Source organism: Amblyomma americanum, chromosome 2, assembly GCF_052857255.1.
Source record: "Amblyomma americanum isolate KBUSLIRL-KWMA chromosome 2, ASM5285725v1, whole genome shotgun sequence".
In the NCBI taxonomy this organism is placed as follows: Eukaryota; Metazoa; Arthropoda; class Arachnida; order Ixodida; family Ixodidae; genus Amblyomma; species Amblyomma americanum.
The window spans coordinates 187,452,847-187,474,000 of record NC_135498.1 but is presented as its reverse complement, the minus strand read 5'-3'; the positions used below and the strand labels follow the sequence as shown (position 1 = coordinate 187,474,000).

The 21,154-nt window shown below is 50.3% G+C and overlaps 1 protein-coding gene and 1 pseudogene across 1 annotated transcript in view; both read right to left on the bottom strand.

Annotated features, from left to right (window-relative positions):
• Positions 1–13,293, bottom strand: part of LOC144120302 (uncharacterized) — a 76,150-nt gene extending 62,857 nt beyond the window's left edge. The window contains exons 1-4 of the mRNA XM_077652691.1: positions 13,187–13,293; positions 12,514–12,683; positions 10,415–10,637; positions 7,891–8,035 (exon numbers count right to left, since the gene is read on the bottom strand). Coding sequence (XP_077508817.1) covers positions 7,891–8,035; positions 10,415–10,637; positions 12,514–12,683; positions 13,187–13,293 — 645 coding nt within the window. The remainder of the gene's footprint in view (positions 1–7,890; positions 8,036–10,414; positions 10,638–12,513; positions 12,684–13,186) is intronic.
• A 1,279-nt stretch (positions 13,294–14,572) lies between these two features.
• LOC144120301 (uncharacterized) lies at positions 14,573–20,738 on the bottom strand (annotated as a pseudogene).
• Between the last annotated feature and the right edge of the window lie 416 nt (positions 20,739–21,154).

Genomic DNA, 21,154 nt, shown 5'->3' with positions numbered 1-21,154 from the left:
GCGCGGACCCCCCGTGGTTTCCAGGAGAGTCGCGCGAAGTAATTGCTTCGGGCAGCACACTGCCCGGCCGATAAAATGCGCCGGAGACGAGCCGCGAGGGCTGAGAGCGCGGACGGCGGGTTGCGTGGTGCATCGACTGGGAAGTTTGCGTTCCCTTTGTTTCGGATGTCGTTTTGTGTGTTTGTATCTGTGTGCCAAGCGTAAATGCGCGCGTCTTCGTGGAATTTACGCGGTGCTCTCGAGTAAACAACCTCGTGGGCACCGGCGTGCTATTGGCTGCTATCGTTTTAACGAAATCGTTGTCATTGGCTTCGACAACTGGATTTCCGATTGATTACTAAAGGTGTCCCCAGGATCCTGTGCGAACGTATTTAAGAGGGGGTTTTGGCGCGACGAAGAGGAAGGAACGGCTGCGGTCCTGCTGCTCGGGACCTCTGCTCGGAAGATGTTGCGCGCCCCTTGGTATGACTTTTATACCTTTTCTGTCATTTTGTTCAGTTTAAATCATGTTTTGGACCCATTTTAAATAAATAAAGTTAATTCATGTTACCCATCGACACCTGCTGGTCAACTTCTTCGAGGCGGCAAAGCCACCGTTCCGTCCCGACGTACGGTTCGTTACAATATTATCATGGTTGAAGCAGTGGCTTTATCGACAGGAGAGAAGTATTATTCATAGTGCAGTAGGGAGGGGCATTTATGAAGGAGATTTGCGTCTTCAACAAGAGCTGAGGCGCAGACAGAGTAGTTTGCTTCAAAGGGTAAGAGATAGCAGCAAAACATTCTTGCTTGCATGAGAGGATATAGGGCGCGATGGAGGAGAGGTTAAAGCACTTGTTCTAAGTGTTGAGTGTTTGTGCTAGTTCTATGAAAGGGTGCAGAAGTGGCTGGGCCGCTCACATGTCCGGGTGCAGTGTCGTGTTGTCGAAGGGTTATGGAGCATTGGAGACACCACAATGAGTGCCAACCACAGTGATAACACGTGATTGTGCTCTTGCGCTACATTATTATGGCGTTGCCTAACTCGTTTTGAATGCACGAAGTGTACGTGCTCAACGCCTTGAAGTGAGCGGCCTGCGACGCTGTAAGCGTAGCCTTAAAAGTGCATCAGCACATTCTGCCGGTACATGGCAAACTCGCGCCTTAATTGGCTATAAGCGATAGGCTAGCCACAGACAGCCAATTGAAACGCCAATTCACATAGATAATACACAAAAGGAAAGTAGGGCAGTGAAGTCGCCTAGTTCAAGGAAGCCTTTTTTTCACACTGTGTCGTTGGTTTCAGCTGTCTACAGTTTCCCGCTTTTTTATTTTTTTAAATCCTTGGTTAAAGATATGCAAAACACCCTGTATGTAAACAGGGAAAACAGGACGGGCGCGGCGGTCCGACATTAAGTGTACTGACTCGAATGCTTTACTGTGCAGGTCGCCTGATTTTTCCGGTTAACCATCGCGCATATTTTAGCCAACTTACATGGTGCAGAAAACCTAACGTTTACATCATACCTGGCTGAAACCTTTTTGACATTGTGTGACAGTTTGTGGATGTATCAATGACCCTCAAACATTTCTTTTCCTTCGGCTCTGTCCCTACTTTGCCTAGCTTCACTTTCTGGAGTAAGGTTTCGCACAGGCCTGATATGAGGAACGGTGAGTAGCCAGCCAAACGAATGCATTAAACCTGGTTGTCGGAGCCATGTGTTCCCAACTTCGTGCTAGTTACGGCTGCCTGCTTGACAAGTTTAGAATTCTCACTGTCGAAGATTACCAAACATTTCTTCGAACAAACGTTATAAGAGCAACACACAGCCTCGCGACTAAAAACAGCGTCAGATCTAGAAACTGGATACTGTTCTCTTTTGACATTTCACACAGGAAATTCCTTTCACCAGAAGATGCCTTGAACACCCCGACGAAGGGGCGGCTACAGGCATGTCGATGGCCGCTGCACTGTCCAACACAATTAGGAAATCGTTCACGTAAGGGTAAATCTTCACTATGTGCTTGTCATATAGATGGTCTTGAACTGTCCTACCCGTGGCGGTCAAGAAAATACGTGATAGCACTTGGGCAACAGAGGAACCAATGCAGATTCCTGATTTTTGTATCAGGAGCTGGTCACGATACGGCTCTATTGTGGACTGCACGTAAAACTCAATTAGGTTGATAAACCTGTCTTGGCTTATTCCGGTTGCATTTTCGGAGGCGCCAGTCATACAGAGGCCATCAAGAATATTCTGCTGAAAAGGCCGACTCCTACCCGATCTCAGTTGCTGGCAACGGTTAAGGAGGTGGCTGACCGGTCGCACACCCAGGACAAGGAATGGCTCAGCATAAACCGCAGCGGTGGCCGAGTGGTGGAGTATCCGCCTCGCATGGGGGAGCTGCGGGGTTCGATCCCCAGTGCCGCCGGGTACCCACTGGTGTTACGATGGGTACAAGCTTTCCCTAGTCTGGTGCTCGGCTTACTTAGGGTGAAATGCTTAGGAAATGGGTCTTTGACCCCACCTTGAGAAATTGAAGATACCTTGGGCCATGGCGCTCTTTGGCCATAGATTCCCTTGCGCCATAAAAATCTTTAATCATCAGCATCGAACGGCTCAGCAGAGATGGTGTGGATTGGTTCATCAAAAACGTTAGTCACAGCCAGAAACGACGTCCGGCACTTATAAAAGTCACGAAATTTTTGGAAGACAACAACTTAACTGTGATGCTGTCAGACAAAGAAGGAGGATTTGTTGTAATGCCGATTCGTGTTTTTAATCAGAAAGCACTGACTGCCATAGAGGAAAATTTCAAGACCCTTAAGTCTCGAGAGACAAGAAAGAAATAGGCTGTGATACGTCTGTTAAAGAGTGCCACCTGAGATAAATAGCAAAAAAGTGAAAAAAGTAAAACCTAGATGCTTTGAAATGTTCCTCACAGGGAAAACTCGTAAGCCTGAATGTCCGCTACGAACAATAGTTTCGGAACGGCACCTGACTGGAACACCTTGGACATTTTCTCCGTGACAGCTTGACAGCTGACCCGTTTCAAGTATGCAACTCGTTGGAAGTACTCGAGGACCGTCGTCAAGGATTGCAAGGAGCTGCGACGACCTTTTCAATTCACGTAGGGGAGCTTTTTACTCTAATCCCCATGAAGGACTAATCACAGCTATGCTCCAAAGGATAGACGAGTTCGGCGCCGTCATTTTTCAGAATGCAACCGGAATGAGCCAAGAGAAGTTCATCAGCCTACTAGAGCTTTACCTGCAGTCCACAATAGTGTCGTACCTTGACCAGTTCCAGATTCAAAAATCGGGAATCTGTTTTGGTTCTTCTGTTGCCCCAGTGCTGTCAGCTATTTTCTTGACCACCATAAATAGGACCGTTGAAGAACATCTAAATGACAAGCTCATTATCGAGATGTCTAATTACGTAGATGATTTCCTAATTTTGTTAGACAGTGCAGCGGCCACCGATATGCCTGAAGCCGTCAAGGAAATCGTCGGTGTGTTCAAGAACTGTTGTAATGGAATGAACATCACGTGGGAAATGCAAAAAGAGAACAGGATGAAATTTCTACATTTGAGTGGCGTGCGTGCGCGTTGATCCTATAGCGTTAGTTCGAAGAAAGTTTTGCTAGCCTTAGACAGTCCGCATTCTAAACTTGTGAAACAGGCAGCCGTAACTGGTGCACTTCATGCGCCACTAACAAAGAGTAGCTAACACATGGCTGATTCTAGCTGCGGCAACCAGGTTCAACGCCTTCGTTTGGCTGCTTACTTACCGTTCCTCATATCAGGCCTGTGCGAAGCCTTACTCCCGAAAGTGAAGCTAGGCGAAGGAGGGAAATATATTAACGAAAAGAAACGTTTGGCCGTCATTCCATACAGCCACAAACTGTCGCACAATGTCAAAAAGGATGCAGACAGGTATGGTGTGAACATTGTGTTTTCTGCCCCCGCTAAGTTGGCTAAAATATGCCCGATTGTGAACCGGAAGATTCAGGCGACCTGCACAGTAAAGCATCCGAGTCAGTGCACCAAATGTCGGTCCGCACCGCCCGTCCTGTCTTTCGTGTTTCTTCTATGATGCCATCGCTCTTTTGCGCTGTGTTAATCTTTTTCGTAGAAAGTATCAACCAACTAACCCATACCAGAATATTAGCGCAACGTATGTAAACGCCCTCCTTAGCAGTTAGCTCAGCTAGAAGTAGTTCTATGTCATGTCATTTCTATTTGACTTATGGTACTGCCTTTTAGAATTCTTCCGGTAATGAAAAAAAGGTTCACACGTAGCACAGCTACGTATGCAGTAGGATACGGATTATGGGTATACCGCTACTCTCCTAGCTTCCTGCGTCACTGCGCATCATATGCGGCATTCGTCGCAGCGCTATGTCGTCAGTGGGCACCCCGCCCGATAATCCGGGACACACTGGACCAAACGAAATCGCATTTCAGAGCAAGGGTTCTTAGTTGACACGAATACCACTTTGAAAAACAGCTGAAAAGGCTCTGATAGTATTCAGTGACATTTTCATCGGCATACGATGCTTTACGACGGTGAACTAACGGCTCGCTGATTGCTGTCTTCAGTAGATTCTCAAGCGCTGCATTCTAATCGCACCATTTTGGTTTTGATTTTCTATGCGCTGAGTAATCACGTGCCTGACAGCCGATGAACATATGAGGTCTGCGAACGTCGCAATGTTGACGAGGCTTCTTGAGAAGACGTACCATTTTGCCGAGCGACGGCACCACTGCTGCCTTTATGGGTGTCTGCGAATTTACTAGATTGAAGACGTTGTGTGATGGCACGCCGCAAAAGCAAAGAGACCAGTGCATATTTACGCTTCCTTGCTCAAAAGATCAGCGTGGTTAAGATTATTGGAGTACTGAAATAGATACACAACCCACAGCAGAGACTTCGTCTGATTTTGACGTGCCAATAAATGTTTCTACTACTAATACTACTGGAAAAAGTTTAGCGCACACTAAAAACGAATCACACTGGAGGGCTGACCATATAGCTTTTTGACCGTCCGCTATTGTGCGATTGATAATTTGTTTGTGTTAACATTTTTTCAATCGATATGTCCGAGCTAGTCAAAATGAAGTCCTTTTGGAGTTCCTCAAACTCTTTTCTTCACTATCGCCGTTCTCACCCTATTGTCGTTATTGTCTTATCGTCTTTAACCCACCATAAGATGGCAAGCGTGACTTTGTTGTGTAGTTCGAAATCAGCGTAGATAGTGCGCCTCGCCTGAGAGCCGCAAAAAAGCAGGTGTAAGTGACGCCCGCCAGAAGGAAAACGACCGCTCAGGAGACGCTGCCGTCAGGGCGCAGTTCCGTCGTGACACGCACTAGCGTAGGACACAGGGAGGACAACTTGCTCTGTGGAGAGAGGTCACTTTGGATAGACAGAGGCGCCCATTACGGTCGGACGATTACGGAGCCCACTTCCTCGAACGCAAGGACAGACGGAACAGTAGACGAAGGCGGCAATCGAGGTGCGAAAGCGTAGCGCCGTCGCTCCGATACGATTATAAGGTCTCCGGCAGGGTAAGAGCAAATGGAAGCATGGGCTTGGCCATCGGCGGTGGCTTCCGCCCGTGGGGAACGAATCAGTAAGTGCGCGCACAACGAAGACGCCTTTCTTTATTGGTCCTTCACTAGGTGTTATGACGGAGAATGTGTCTTTACTTTCGTAGGCTGTGCGCACGTAGACTTACTTTCATGGCATGCGCTTCTTTCTCGACAGCGAGAGACGCGCAAACAGCAATCTGCGACTAACTCTCTGGCGCGAGTAAGAGCTTGGGAATAATCTAAGAATCAGCGCAGTAGAGCTGTAGCCTATAACAACTGTTATTTTCAAACCGTGTTAGGCCAAGTTGCAACAAAAGTAAAAGTACCGCTATGCCATGCGGATTGCTGAACCGACAACTCCACCCTTCGGCCTCAAAGACGCACCCATTGCCAAAGCAGTAGCAGGTTCCGGCAGCAGGACATACACCAACAACGTCTTGCTCCTGACAGATTCGCAATCAAAACTGCCGATGGGGCGAGTTAGTGGGACATTATTCGAGATGACCAGCGCGGAAACAGACAGGGACATCAGAAGAAAAAACACTGACGACAGGACGGGCGCTGAATCAGGATTTTGGTCGGGCTAGTTGATTTATTGCCATCAGCAAACCACCACAAAGGAAGGAAGGACTGGAGAGCTCCCATCCTGAGTTGTGTGCTGTATTTCGTGTCCTGTTCTTTCGCGCTGGGTTAATCTGTTGATCGCAAGCCGTCTGCCCGCACTTTTTGCACAAACACCTTCGAACAACAACGAGTCACATAGTAGAGATCGCCGTCTGCTGTGTAAAGAAGTCATGGGAGAATCGATAAAATTTACAAGCAGAAGCTACAGCACGAAGCACAAAATGAGCACAGATGTGACGATATGATTCGCTGAACCGCGTTCGCTGGTGGAGTGCCCTGAGGTAGTGCTAATTCTTCGCGCTCCCTCGGCGAGTGTGGTTGGGGTTTCTTTTTAGTGAATGTACTGCCGCCCCCTCCTTCGTATGACGCCTGCCCAGTGTAAAGGCCCCATTCACGGCTCATCTAGACCCCGGTATGCAACTTTTACACTGGCGCCCTGTTCAGTACTGCGAAGCGTTGTTGGCGGCTTTAACCGAGGGCAGATGTGCGGACTTTTAAAACAAACTTACGTTGGAAAGTAGAATGGAAGCAGCTGCTGCCTTAGATCAGTTGCTTGAGCACCGCACGCGACATGCGCATGTAGTATATGTTCGATTTTCGCCGGCAGCCTGCTGAGTTTTATTTTACCTTTCCTTTTCTTTCCCATCCTTTGTTACCCTTGGGTAGCATACAAGGCGTCCATTAGTTAACCTACCAGCCTCTCTGTTCTTTTGTTTCTCTCTCTCTCTTTCTCTCTTCATCTTGTTGAAATGCCTAATATGAGATAAAAATCCCCTGCGGACACATTGCGGTGGCTCACCGGTTAAGGCACTCGCCTACTGAGCCGCAGTTCCCGGGTTCGAACCCGGCCGTGGCGGCCGCGTTTCGATGGAGGGGAAACGCAAAAGGCGTCCGTGTGCTGTGTGATGTGAGTGAACGTTAAAGATGCCCAGGTGGTCGGAATTATTCCGGAGTCCTCCACTACTGCGCCCTGTTCACTCTTTCTTATTTCAATCCCTCCTTTCTACCGTCACTCAAGACGCAGTTGAGGTGTCCGCCTAGATGTGAGACAATTACTGCGTCTTTCATTTTCTCAGAACAAATATTCTTTCTAATACATAAACAGTTTGCTTTTGTTACAAAAAATTATCCAATTACGCTGCCCTTAATTTGAAGGAAAGTTGACTTCAATCGTTGACAAGTTCCAGCATTGGAACGTGGGAGGTAATTTGAAAAGCATCGTCCTCAACTATAACCTGGCTCCCTGCCTACGTCTAGTGAGCGGGCCATATAACCATTGTTAGGCTGGCCACTATGCTATTATTTAAGCCGCCGCGGTGGCTGAGTGGTTATGACACTCAGATGCTGGCCCGTAAAACGTGGGTTTGATCCCGGCCGCGGCGGTCGAATTTCGATGGAAGCGAAATTCAAGAATCCTTGTAGTACGCGATGTCAGTGCTCGTTAAAGAACCCCAAGTGGTAGAAATTTCTTGAACCCTTCGCTACGGCGTCCCTCATAGCCTGCATCGCTATGGGACATTAAACCTCCATAATCCTTAAGCCATCTATGCTACTCTTTGTACATAAGTTTTGTCTGGCTGTCATTCAAGCTAAGGCCTTTCCTGTAGGGTGTGCTGAACATAGCTCTGTTAGCCTGAATACGAGCAGTGCCAGTTTGTTTGCGCTCAGGATGCGCCGTGCAGAGTGCCACTCACGATGGACGCAACGGCGGTGGCCAGAGACCCGTTGCGCGTGTCGCAGCAGAAGCAGCAAGAGGACATGATGGGCGACTGGCGCTGTGGCGAGGCGCTGGCGCTCAGCGACTGGCTGCTCCACGACGCCTCGTCCACGCATCGGCACCTGCACCCACAGGCGGGTTCTGGTCAAGTGCACTCGAATCACTCGGTGGCTGGCGCCGTTCCTGCGTGTACATCGCAGCGACGTTACTTATTTACTGCGGGACAATTGTGCGACTAACTGCTAACATGCTGCGACTAACTTGGCGGCGTCACCATTACACCTCTGTCACACGGATTCGCCAGCGCCTGCGCTGCAGTCATTCAACCCAGCGCCTGCAGAATAGAAACCGAACTTTAGTTCTCAACGTGCTGATACCAAGATTGCTGTCCACTCAAGGACAGCAACCTGAAGACGTTCGAGGAGGTTCAAGATGACAGAGTGCCGCCACAGAGGAGTCGAGCTCGCCGTTATTTAAAGTGTAAAACAGCTGAGCCCCTCAATCGAAACGTGGCCGCTTCAACAATGTCAGGAGAGAAGGATGGAGGGAGTGAAACAAGCTAGACAGAAGTGGCGCAGGAGACGAATCTTGATTAATATCGGCCACTCTGGATCCTTTCTTTAATGGGGCGGATTACTGCCGGAGGCAGAACAAAAAACCTGGAAGGGACACTTAAGCTCCACCTTAAGCGTATGACGTGATAGCTTTAATGGGTGAGTGTCCCCAAATTCGTAATCTGTCAGTCTCGATCCCTGGTATCCTTCTTACCCGTCCTGGCGCAGTGAGGCAGCAGCTCAGCGATACAAGAGTAGACGTACGGGCTAGTTGGCTTTGTGTGTTCCTTCTGCGTCCGCGTCTTTTGCGCTGTTTAAAAGAAGCTCAGCGATGGATCGCTGGCCTGCGATGGCAGAGGCTGCCACTGGTTGGGCTTGTGACACTCAGGATGCTCTTCCCAAGCAAGCTCTCGCGATCAATCATTAATTTTACTGCCACCTGGCAGTAAAGCTGCAACCGGAGCAGTTTAGTCACAATCCGGTAGCCAGGTTGTGATGACGTCACAAGAGTACGTGTCTTAGGTTGCTTCTCCTGGGATTTTTCGTTGATTTCTCGCTCACGGCCAACGACGGCGCCGACGCCGCCGGATTTTCTGCGACACGGGGCCCTTAACGCGTTAATATCGACCTCTCCTTGCAGACCATTTTGTATACAATTGAAATGGCGAGGGCAGGACTGGAGAATTAGGTAGGAATTTATATCTTAAATTGGCAAAGGAATGTAGGCCAGAGCCGACGGTTGCACGGTGCCATGTTAAAGCTTCCTTGTTATCCAGTAGCCCGGCTACGTCGACTAGAGTCGCACGAGTCAGAGCGCTTTGTTACGCGAGTGCGTATACAGCTCTTCCGGACCAAAAGCCGTCACTGTGACCTGACTTTGAGGGCCTATTTGCATTTGAAAGTCGCGGAGGTCGCGCGACTGTTTTGGTCCAAAAGCGACAGTCGCAAACGGTCGCTTTGATAAAAAACGACAGTTGCGGGCTAGTCTCTCGCTGCTCGATTTTCTAGCTGTGCGACTGCGAGTCACAAACCGCTGAACCAATGAGCCAATCACCGTGTGAGCCGAGGTTTCCGGAACGTGGCCGCTCGCGGGTGTGCTGGGCGACGAACTGCGCTATCAACTCTTTGGCTGCCCTATAGTCGTCGCTAAGCGTATCCGGTTTCACAACGATGCCGCGGCTGAGGGCGTTTTGGAACTAACCAGAGCTGTAACCAAGATGCTACTCTCGTCACGACTTTATTGTGAACTCCGTCTCGTGACACTATAAAAATGTGCTTGATTTCCGCTACGCCATCAGCAGCGAAGAAAGCAGACGCCAGGCGATCGAGCCGCTTTGGGCAGCAGCAAAGCGGCTATGCGAAGAAGTTTTCTTGTACCCAGCAACTTGGTATTGGCCAACGACACTCACGATTGATTCATTTTTGAATTTTTACTTCCCACGGCATGGTATGAACGCGAACAAACCACACACTAGGGCATTTTACTGACGCTAGCGGCCGGTATTCAGGCTGTCTGGCAGGCCGCTTGTACAGCCACGGTGCATGTAGAGAGACAGAGACTTAGTCCAATACAAATTAACGGGGCGCGACGAGGACGAAGCGAAAGGCCGGGAACCAGGGATCAACTGCAATTATGCCACGCCGCACGTGGCCCCATGTCGCCAGCGCGAGCGCATGTCACGAGCCGAGGCGGCGCAGCACTGCCGCTGGTGATAGTGCCGCTACAGCCCCCCCCCCCCCCCCCCCCCCCCCTTGCGGACAGGTTGAAATTTCGCGATGGTGAAGTGGCGGTACGTGCGCGATGTAGGCGGGTTTCACGCGGTAGATGGCAACGCCTGCTTCTCGTCCACCGACAGACTTCTTCAGAGTTTTCACACCCCGCTGCAGGACGGGATAAAGTCCATTGCAGGGAGGGGTGAGCGAAGGCTTGATGGCGTCTCCACGCACAAAGACATGGGTGGACGTGCGAGGCCTTTGCTCACGAAGACTTTGTGAGGCGATGGACGTGTGGGGACAGGTTGCAGGCGCCTGAAGAGCAGGCGTTGTTGTTCAACGTAGGCAGGCGGCGAGATGTCCTCTGTGCGTGCCGGAATGATGAACTCGCCCGGCCGACGGACGGCAGTCCCGTGGACCATCTCGGCCGCCGTGCACCGCATATCTTCTTTGAAGGCTGATTGAAGGCCGAGGAACACCAAGGGAAGGGAATCGGGCCAAGAGGTGCGAACTTTGCGTGCAACAAGGGCAGCCTTCAGCTGTCGGTGCAAGCTTTCTATACCATATGCCGTTCGCGGAGGGATGATACGCGGTGGTGTGAACATGGCGCACGCCAAGCAGAGATGTCAGGGCGCGAAACAAGGCGCCCTCAAACTGGCGGTCACGGTCCGCCGTTACTACAGTGCGGCAGCCGAAACGGGTAATCATCATCATCATCATGATCAGCCTTACTACACCCACTGCAGGGCAAAGGCCTCTCCCATGTCTCTCCAATTAACCCTATCCTTTGCCAGCTGCATCCACCCCTTGCCTGCAAACTTCTTAATCTCATCCGCCCACCTAACCTTCTGCCGCCCCCTGCTACGCTTACTTTCTCTTAGAATCCACTCCGTTACCCTTAACGACCAGCGGTTATCTTGCCTTCGCATTACATGCCCTGCCAAAGCCCATTTCTTTCTCTTGATTTCGACTAGGATGTCATTAACCCGTGTTTGTTCCCTCACCCACTCTGCCCGCTTCCGGTCTCTTAACGTTACACCTATCATTTTTCTTTCCATCGCTCGCTGCGTTGTCCTTAACTTAAGCTTAACTCTTTTCGTTAGCCTCCACGTTTCTGCCCCGTAGGTGAGTACCGGTAAGATTAAGCTGTTGTACACTTTCCTCTTGAGGGAAATTGGTAAACTGCCACTCATGATCTGCGAGAATTTGCCATATGCGCTCCACCCCATTCTTATCTTCCTAGTTATCTCCCTCTCATGATCCGGATCAGCTGTCACTACCTGCCATAAGTAGACGTATTGCGTCACAACTTCTAGGCTCTCGCTGCCAATTGTGAACTGTTGACCCCTTGGTAGGCTGTTGACCATTACCTTGGTTTTCTGCATGTTAATTTTTAGACCCATCGATCTGCTCTGCTTGTCTAACTCATTGATCATGATTTGCAGTTCACCTCCTGAGTGACTCACTCAGCAAGGCAATGTCATAAGCAAATCGCAGATTATTTAGGTATTCTCCATTTATTTTTATTCCCAACTGTTCCCGGGGAATCCACCCACTGAAAAACGTGGACGCCACTGTAGACGCCTTGACATCGGGCAGCGGTAAGGCTTCGGGCCACCGTGCGTAGCGGTCAGCACACGTAAGGATGTATTGGAAACCTCGTGATGGAGGAACATGGCCAACAATGTCGACGTATACATGGTCGAAACGACAGTCAAGGAGCCGGAAAGGGTGATGAGACGATCGCGTGTGGCGCGTTGATTTGCCACGCTGGCATTGCGAGCACTCACGAGCCCAGCGACGCACATCTCGGTTGACGTTTGGCCAGACGAATCTAGCCGTCACGAGCCGCCGCGTAGCACGAATGCCGGGACGGGTTTCGTTGTGCAGCTGTTCAAAGACTTGGCGGCGGAACGCGGTGGGTACAAAAAGCTATGGAGAACCACTGGACACGTCGCACATGATGGTGTCCGAGCAGAACGGCAGGCGCATCGGCGACAAGGTCAGAGAGCTAGGGTTGGCCTGGAGGGCTTGAACCTCACTGTCTAATGCCTATGCGGCTGCCAGCGCTGGGAAATCAAGTGGGCCTGATGCAAGAGTAACGCCACGGGAGAGCGCATCGACGGCACTGTTCACTGGTTGTTTGATGTGTCTTATGTCCACCGTGAATTCAGAAATAAAACTCGGGTGCCGTATCTCTCGTGCAGTGTATGAGCTTTGGTTTACACGAAAAGCAAAATTTAAGGGCTTGTGGTCCGTGAGCACACAAAAAATGACTCCTTCCAAGATGTGACGAAAGTATCGAATGGCGATATAGACAGCCAGCAACTCACGGCCGAAAGTACTGTAGCGCATTTCTGCGGGCTTGAGCTTCTGGGAGAAGAAACCCAGCGAGCACCAGCAGTCGCCCTGAAGCTGCTGCAGGACGGCACCTTCAGCGGCACCAGAGGCGTCGGTGATGAGATGCAACGGGGCGTCGGCCAGTGGGTGCATGAGCAGAGTACTGTCGGCAAGGGTGTCCTTGGCGGCTTAGAAGGCAATTTCGGCAGCTGGCGTCCACTCGAGAGGAGTGTGAGGGCCATGCAGTGACTTTAAGAGATCGTTGCGAGGTAGGGTAATGCGGGCAATGCCGGGAAAGAAACGTCGGTGGAAGTTCAGGAGGCCGAGGAACTCGCGAAGCTTGCGAAGTGACTTGGGGAGAGGAAAGACGCGGATGACGCGCACCTTGCTCTCCAAAGGACGAGTTCCCTGCGCTGTGACATGACGGCCAAGGAACTCAATGGCGTCGATGCCAAACACACACTTGGCCGGATTGATGACGAGACTGTGCTCTTCGAGGCGTAAAAGAGCAGGCGTAGGTGTTAAGCGTGTTCTGCTGACGAGGAACTGGCAGCCGGCAGATCACCGATATACGCTAACACAAAACGCCGGCCGCGAGTGACCTCGTTGATGGAGTGTTGGAATGTCTGAGCAATGTTTCGCAGACCAAAGGGCATACGGACGTACTCGAAGAGGCCAAATGGTGTTACATTTGCAGTCTTCGGGATGTCTGCAGGCTGCACCGGGATCTTATGGTAGGCATTCACCAAGTCAATCTTGGAAAGTATGGTCATGCCATGCAGGTCGGCCGCAAAGTCATGAATATGCGGCAGAGGATATCGATCCGGGGCAGTGCGGGTGTTGAGGGCACGATAGTCGCCGCAGGGGCGCCAATCGCCGGGGTCAGGTTTCGACACCATACGCCGCACCGAAGACCAACTGCTGGACGACGGCCGAATGATGCCCAATTGCAGCATAAGGTCAAATTCGTGGCGGGCAATGACGAGGCGGTCGCCAGCAAGATGGCGCGGTCGGCAGAACGCTGGTGGGCCCGTAATGACTTTGTAGTGGGTGACGGTGTGACGGACGGAAAGCTCAAGGTTGCTGGGCGGCGTTATGGCAGGAAAATCGGCCAGAACCGCAGCAAAGGCGGACGACGGCAGATGCGGAGCGGCTTGGAGGATGGGGTGGCCAGCTGGGTGAGGACGCAGTTCATAGATAAGCGAGTCGTGTGGTTCACGGTCGACAAGATCGAAGGTCGACAGCCAGGCCAAAAGTGGTGAGAAAGTCCTCTCCGAGGATGGCCAACCGCACGTCCGCGATAACGAAAATCCATCGGAATTTGCAGCGTAAGCCCAAATTGAGGGTGACTGAACGCTGTCCGTCGGTATCTATCGGGGAGGTGTTGACCGCCTGCAAAGGCGTTCCTTGGACAGCGCGTTGCCGATCGAGGCGGGAGGAAGACACGACGTGGACCTGTGCACCGGTGTTCACAAGGAAACTGCATCCTGAGATTATGTCGGTGACGTATAGTAGGCGGCTGGATGTAGCGCTAGAATCCCCGTCAGCCATCAGTGACTCGAAGGCGCGTTTCCCAGCCATAGTCAAGGCTGCCGGCACTGACGGGCAGCAGCGCCGAGCCTGCGGTGGTACCTGCAGAACCCGTCACAGGCAGGGCTCGATCGATGACTAGAACTGGAGCGATGGGACAACCGTTGGTGAGAAGAACGCTGGTAGCGACGAGGAATCGACGCTCGCAGTGCTGCAACGGTGCTCGTGTGGTGGTCGATTTTAGCCTCGAGGCTTGACTGCCGGTCGACGAGAGTGGACGACCCGGCGGAAGGAATTGCAGCCACTGAACGCGGGCCAGAGTAATACGAGACACGGTCAGCCAACTCCTCGAGCTTATTCAAGCTAACATCACCTGCTGCAGCCAGGATGACCAAGAGGTTCTGAGGCAGGCGCTGAAGGAACAGCTCACGGAGTAGCGGTCTGTAGACGTCCTGTGGGCGGTCGCCGAGCAGCTGTCGCATGCGATGGAGGAGCTGAGATGGTCGACGGTCACCAAGGTCCTCAGTGCTGAGCACTGAGCAACTGCTGCAGGCGGCTGCGCTCCGAGATGGTCTTCCGGGCCAGGACCGAAGCCTTGAAGTGATCATACGGGGAGGAAGGGTCGAGCGTCTTCAAAAGATCGTCAAACTCGTCTATTACCTCGGGGCAGAGAGTCGACATGATGTGGAGATACTTCACGTGCTGTGAAGTGATGCGCTTAAGATTGAACACAGCCTCCACTTGCGCCAACCATACGGCAGAATTCTGAGGACAAAATGACGGCAGCTGAACGTCAACGCTGGCGATGTCCTCCGCAGCCGGCCTATGAGCCGGAACCTGGGGTCTGGGCGCAGCAACCGCGGCGGCGTTATACGCGTCCATAACGTCCGGTATCACCAAACTGTAAAGGCAGAGAGACTTTGTCCTCTACAAATTAACGGAGTGCGACGCGGACGAAGCGAACAGGCCAGGAACCAGGAATCAGCTGTTGTGGTTGTTAGCCTATCAAAAGATGGCACATACCCACACTGGGGGATCGGCCAAGAATCGGGTGGCTATTCACCTGAACGCAGTTAACAAAAAGGAAAAGCACGGGGGAGCGCAACACCGGTGAATTCTTCGCCATGAACAGAAACGGGATGAGAGTTTTGATTTGAAAATTATAAGAATAATAATAAAGAGAGGGATTAAATAATAATGATTTAGTCAAAATGTAATAATTGATAGAAAAGTTTGGAACACTTAGCAAGGCAGTCGGTGAGATTCTATCAGAAAATTTAGAACAGCCGTACAAACAGATCTGTGGCTGAACCCAAATGTAGTGGCGCCAAGTGATAGCAAGAGCGGGCTGCTCAAACTAAGGCCAAGATGCTGCAAGGGCTCCTCCAGCAACCTTTTTCTCAGAGAGTTGAATCGGCGACAATACAGCCAAAAATCTTCTATAGATCCAGGCTCACGGCAAAATGCACAAAGGGGAGAGAGCGCCAAACCCGACTTGTGTAAATAGAAATTTAGAGGGGGGATGCGGCAGCGCAGCCTCGTCAGTGATACTTCAAGCTGCCGAGAGCAACAAATTTTCCTGTTCCAATAATATTTAAGGTGCTCATAATCCGCCGATGTTAAAAGTGATGTGTGTTGCGTGCTTAAAAACGCACGTCGCCGAAATCTAGATGCTGTAATATAGGCTGTAGCCGGGATGATTGGCAACACGGGGCCGCTGAGGGAAGCCTTTGCGAGATTGTCAGCAATCTCATTTACTGCCACACTGCTGTGACCGGGAACCCATACTAAATGAACAAGGCTCAAATGCGGAGGAAGTAGGGATAAGAAAGTTGTTAAAATGGGACCGTGAACATGTGCAGCGAGGGACGAACACAAAGATAAAGAATAATTACTGCAACTCCTGTAATAGAGGGGCCTAGCTTGCATAGAGCAAGTACAACTGCTAGAAACTCTGAAACATAGGGGTGAAATCTGGAAGGAGCAGTGAAAAGGACCAGTCTAAATGCGAGCAAAATATCCCCACACCTGCTTTTTCGTTGCATTGCGATGCGTCAGTGGCTATTGCTATATCTGTAGGTAGGGTCCTCAGATTATACTCTAGAAGTCCATTTAGAATACTTGGTGGCAAAAGTTTTGCATTTTTTGGGAATATGTCGTCGAAAACAATGTGAATAGCGGGCCAATTGCGAAGCGCCGGAAGGATATCAGAAATGTTTACATCTAAAGGCTGAAGTAATCTTTGCGCAAACACTACCTGAGGGGAATTGAAACGAGACCAGGAGACACCAAAAAAGGACGTCGGCTGAGAACAGAAAATGTTTTGGGAACGGTGGAAATCGGATTCATGGATCCTAAGGTAAGTTTGCACAGTTAAAAATTGAAGTCGTGGTAAGAGAGGCGGAATGCGGGCTTCAAGGTACAGCACATTGATAGGCACAATTTTTGGAAGGCCGATGCACATGCGAAGTTCTTCCCTCTCTAAAAGGACGAGAGGACGAAGTTTATATGTAGCCGAGCCTGAAAACAACACTGATCCAAATTTTAAAATTGGCCTGACATACACAGTGTAGATAATTATTAGCGCATCTCTGCGCATGCCGTACCGGTGATGGCATAATCTCCGTAACATGCCCACGGCACGAGCCCCTTTCGCCGCGACATGGTCAATGTGAGGTCGCCAGGTGAGTTAGTTGTCATAAATGACCCCTAGGTATTTTAGGGATTGAGCCTGCGGTATTATTTTTAACTGGCAAGTGAGAGAGACCACTACAGGAGCGAATAGAGGGAAAACAAGAATGGCGCACTTGCCAACATTTAACTTCAGGTGTAATGCGCTCAACCAGTGCTCAAGTGTATTGAAATATGACTGCAACAGACAATACAGAGAATGTATATCCGGCGCAGCAGCAAAAAACGCAATGTGGTCTGCATAGACGTAAGCGCGTACACGGCGGTGGAGAGGAATTGAGCTCAACAGAATATTAAAGAGCACAGGAGAAAGAAAAGCTCCTTGCGGTACACCTCGCGTTTGTCTGTACCTCTCTGAATAAACACCATTATGGGCGCAAAAGAATTCCCTGTTATAAAGAAATGCAGATATCCATGCAACTATATAATCTGGAAATTGAAGAGACTGTAGCCTATGTATCAGGATGGAGTGTTCTACACTGTCGTAAGCTTTGGCGACGTCTAACGTAACCAAAGTCGCGACCAGGTGTTGACGATGAGCAAGGAGAATTCTGCTCTCAAGATCAGCATGTACATTCCATATCGAACACCGTGGCCGGAAACCGAGTTGGCACGGGCTGAGTATAATAGTTTTGCGGTCCAGAATGGCTGATACCTGATATTTAAGTAAAGGGATCACCTTGGACAGCTTCCACTCAGAAGGTATCCAAGCGTGTTTAAGAGAGTAGTTTATTAGGTGCAATAAAGAGTTGGGAGACTATTCAAATAGAATATTGAGCATCTTTGTAGTAACACCATCAGGACCAGGAGCAGCAGCTGGCAATCTCTCTACAACTTGTGAAAGCTGTGATAGATTTACTTGTAAGGCATTATCATTTGGCACGACTGGTGCAAAAAACAATGGGCGCAAAGGTAGTAAAGACGAGAACCGCTTTTGCAGGCCTGTGGCAATTAATTCAACCGCCTGGATAGCTTCTTCAGGTGACATAACTAATTACTGAAAATTATGACAGGACATGAGCTGTTTCCTAGACCGTAGAAAACCGAATAGTGCATGTCGGTTGCCCACCTTTGAAAGATAATAGAAGTGTTCTGAGTCATATTTTTCCTTCACGCGAGAAACTGTGCGTTTAAAGGTGGCTGCAATAAATTTATAATCACTCCAGTTATTCGGGCTTTGGTTATGAAGAAGCTTTTTCCCTGCTGCTTACCTCTGCCTGTAATCTCTTGTACAGTCCGCATTCCACCAGTTAGAAGAATTCCCTTTTGTTGGCCTCACCAGGAACTCCGACTTTTTACGGCTTTCCTCTATAGCCAGACATATGCTTGCTGACTGGTGGACCTCGGCGATGTTAGACACTGAAGCAAGGGCAGAGCGCAACGCCGTCTGAAATCTGTCATAATTTACATGTGACCGCAACTGAGAAGACGCCGGAGTAACACGACATATGATATCAAAATTAATAGGTATATGGTCACTTGAGGTGCCGCTATCAACATTCGGCCAATTCCAGGACTAATGAACGTGACATCTAAACAGATTGAGTGTGTGAGCGAAGATAAGTGGCCGATCCTGAATTTGAGCACATCAGGTTGTGATCAGAAACCCAGTCCCAAAGGCGCTTGCCGCATGTATTAGTCCTAAAACCCCACGACACATGGTGAGAATTGAAGTCCCCAGCCACGAGAACTGGGGTTTTACAGTTAGCGAGTAACAAGTCTAGAGGTCTAACATCCTGGCCTTCATTGGGGAAATAACAATTTGCTATTGAAAATGGAGAGCACCTAGGAAGTACAAAGTCTAGTGCCAAAATCTCACAGTCAGGAGACATTTGTTGAAAAGATACCATAGCCCTGTGGCAAAATTTTGAAGAGACTAAAGTTAGTAAACCCCCGCCTCTTGACTGGCGGTCTAGGCGAAATGAACGGTAATTATTTATATGAAAATGTTTGTCGACTGAAAGCCACGTTTCTTGCAGAATTATGACATCCGGATTAAGCTGGGTAGAAATGGAGTGTAAATCTGTGGAAGCGGAAAGAATAGAGCGACAGTTCCACTGCAGAACTCGCAACGACGCTATGGTTGCGAATGTCTAGCAGCAGCAACTGCCTGCTCCAAAATGGTATCCTTGGGTTTAGTGCCAGGCTGCTGCTTCTTTGATTTGGGCTGGGTGCCCAGAGAAGACAACGAATGAGACATGGGGGACCCGCTGCGCTTAAGAAGCCGCGCATCAGGCTCCACCATCTCGGAATCATAGATTATACCATCCCTCGAAGTACCCGAGGTAGGTACAGAGGAAGGGGCAGAGGTTTGTTCCTGGGGTTGTGATGCTACTGGAATTGGAGGCCGGATAAGAGGAGAGGGAATTGCTGTCGAAAGAGGTGCCAACCCGGCCTGCACGGCATGTGTAAGCTGAGTCGCTAGAACGTTTGTAAGGCACTTTGACACACTTGCGACAATCTTTTCTACCATTTTAGACATCGGAGCCTCCACAGCAGCCGCAATTGCCTGGGACAGCCTTGAGTCTAACATGACACTTTGCCGAGTGGTCACACCGGCATAACCGTGGGCACGTTTTTTGACCCCTGAAATAGCGTCACGGCGCGAGCAGCGTTCATTGTCAATTATCTCCAGAATTTGGATTTCCTGAGCTCTAGAGGGACAATTTCAGTAGTTTGCAGAGTGAGCACCCCCGTAAAGGCAACACTTCTCATTCTTCTCAGTGCAGGCGCTCGTTGAATGACCATTCCCACAGTTGCAACACCTCAAGTTGGATTTGCAACCGCCGGCGCTATGTCCCTAGCGCCAGAAGTTGTTACACTGCAGAGGCCGAGATGATAACGGGTCTGCCCGGAAAATTGGAGGCCATATCTTGATTTCAGAGGTGCAGGAAGTGCCGGCAAAGGTAGCAATCACTGATTCAGTGGGCATCCGCAAGTTGTTTACATCCCGGCTACAGCGCTGCACAGCAACAACACCTGCAGCCGACAGAAGCTCAAGAGTCTCTGCCGGAGACAGGGAAGAGTCTACGCCTCGTATAATACCTTCCGTGCACGCCAGATGTGAAGGGATGAAGGAACTTACCCGAAGGGAGGCAAAGGATGAGGAGTTTAGCAAATCTCTTACACAGGCGAGGTCTGGAGATCTGCACAGAATCCCGCCGCGTCCAAACTGGCGTACCTCTGAGATTTATTCATAATGAGAAGTTGCCGACTGGAGAGCAGCCGGAACAGCACCAGGGTTGTTCATCTTGATTGCATCACCATCCTTAGGCACCAACGCGGCAGGGATACTGCCGACACCACTGCGCAAAAAAGCTTCCAACGGTAGGAGATCAGTGGACAGAGAAGCCGACCAGAGAGAGCTCCCCTGGCCGGGAGTCTGGGTGGACATAGCCCGGGCTTACTGCCTTACCGCGCAAAGACGCAGAGAGAAAATGCCACAACCAGCCACCCGAAGCTTAGCCGATCGTTCTCAGCAGAGCAGAGCTTCCAGGAGATTCGGAACGGTCTCCCAGGTCGGATGTTGACGAACTATAAAAGCGACATGGTTAAGGCACGCTCCTCTTAATGCACAACAAGACGCATTTACACTGCACACTGCACGTGGCCCCACGTAGCCAGCGCGAGCGCATGTCACGAGCCGAGGAAGCACAGCACTGCTGATGATAGTGCCGCTGCAGTGCACATTGACGCGATGTCCTCCTCTCGGTCAGGTTGTCGCAGTAAATTGCTAATATCGAGGGGACCAGAGCACTTTTGAAGGCCAAGCGCGAGCGCACGAGATGCGGCCACAGCAGACGAAACTCTCGAAAGCGCGCGAACAACGTCATTCCCGAGAGTTGTCATTTCAAGCGAGAATCGAATGAGAAGGTGACCCGCACGTCGCAATTGCAAGTGTTGTTGAGCTGCGGTGTTGTCGCAGGCGACTGCTGGTCGCGCGACCTCTGCGGATCTCACAGGTGAATGGGCCCTGAAACGAAGGCCTCATAAGCATGGCGGAAATTTTCCCAGAAATGAAGAAAGAAATTCGCTGGCATTGGGGTTTGAACCCACGCCCACTACGTGCCAGATGAGCACGCAACACATATACGACTAAGGTTACCTATCTTTTCAACATGGCATTTTTTACAGTGATGCAATGTTTTACGTACTTGTGCCATTACAAACACTGAGAAAACAGTGGCAAATGAGTACACTTAAGCAACGTAGAACAAGAAAAAAGGCAGTGAGCAGCACAGCACTAAGAGTGAGCCCCCTTCCGGTTCAAACTCGGTCTGGGCGGGTACAAGCATTCTACTGAAATGGACTTTAGCAGAAACAACAGATTGACAATGTCGATCCATCATGCGTGTTTTCCGGAGGCTGTGTAATCCAAATAAAAACCACGATTAAAAATCACATCCATGGGTT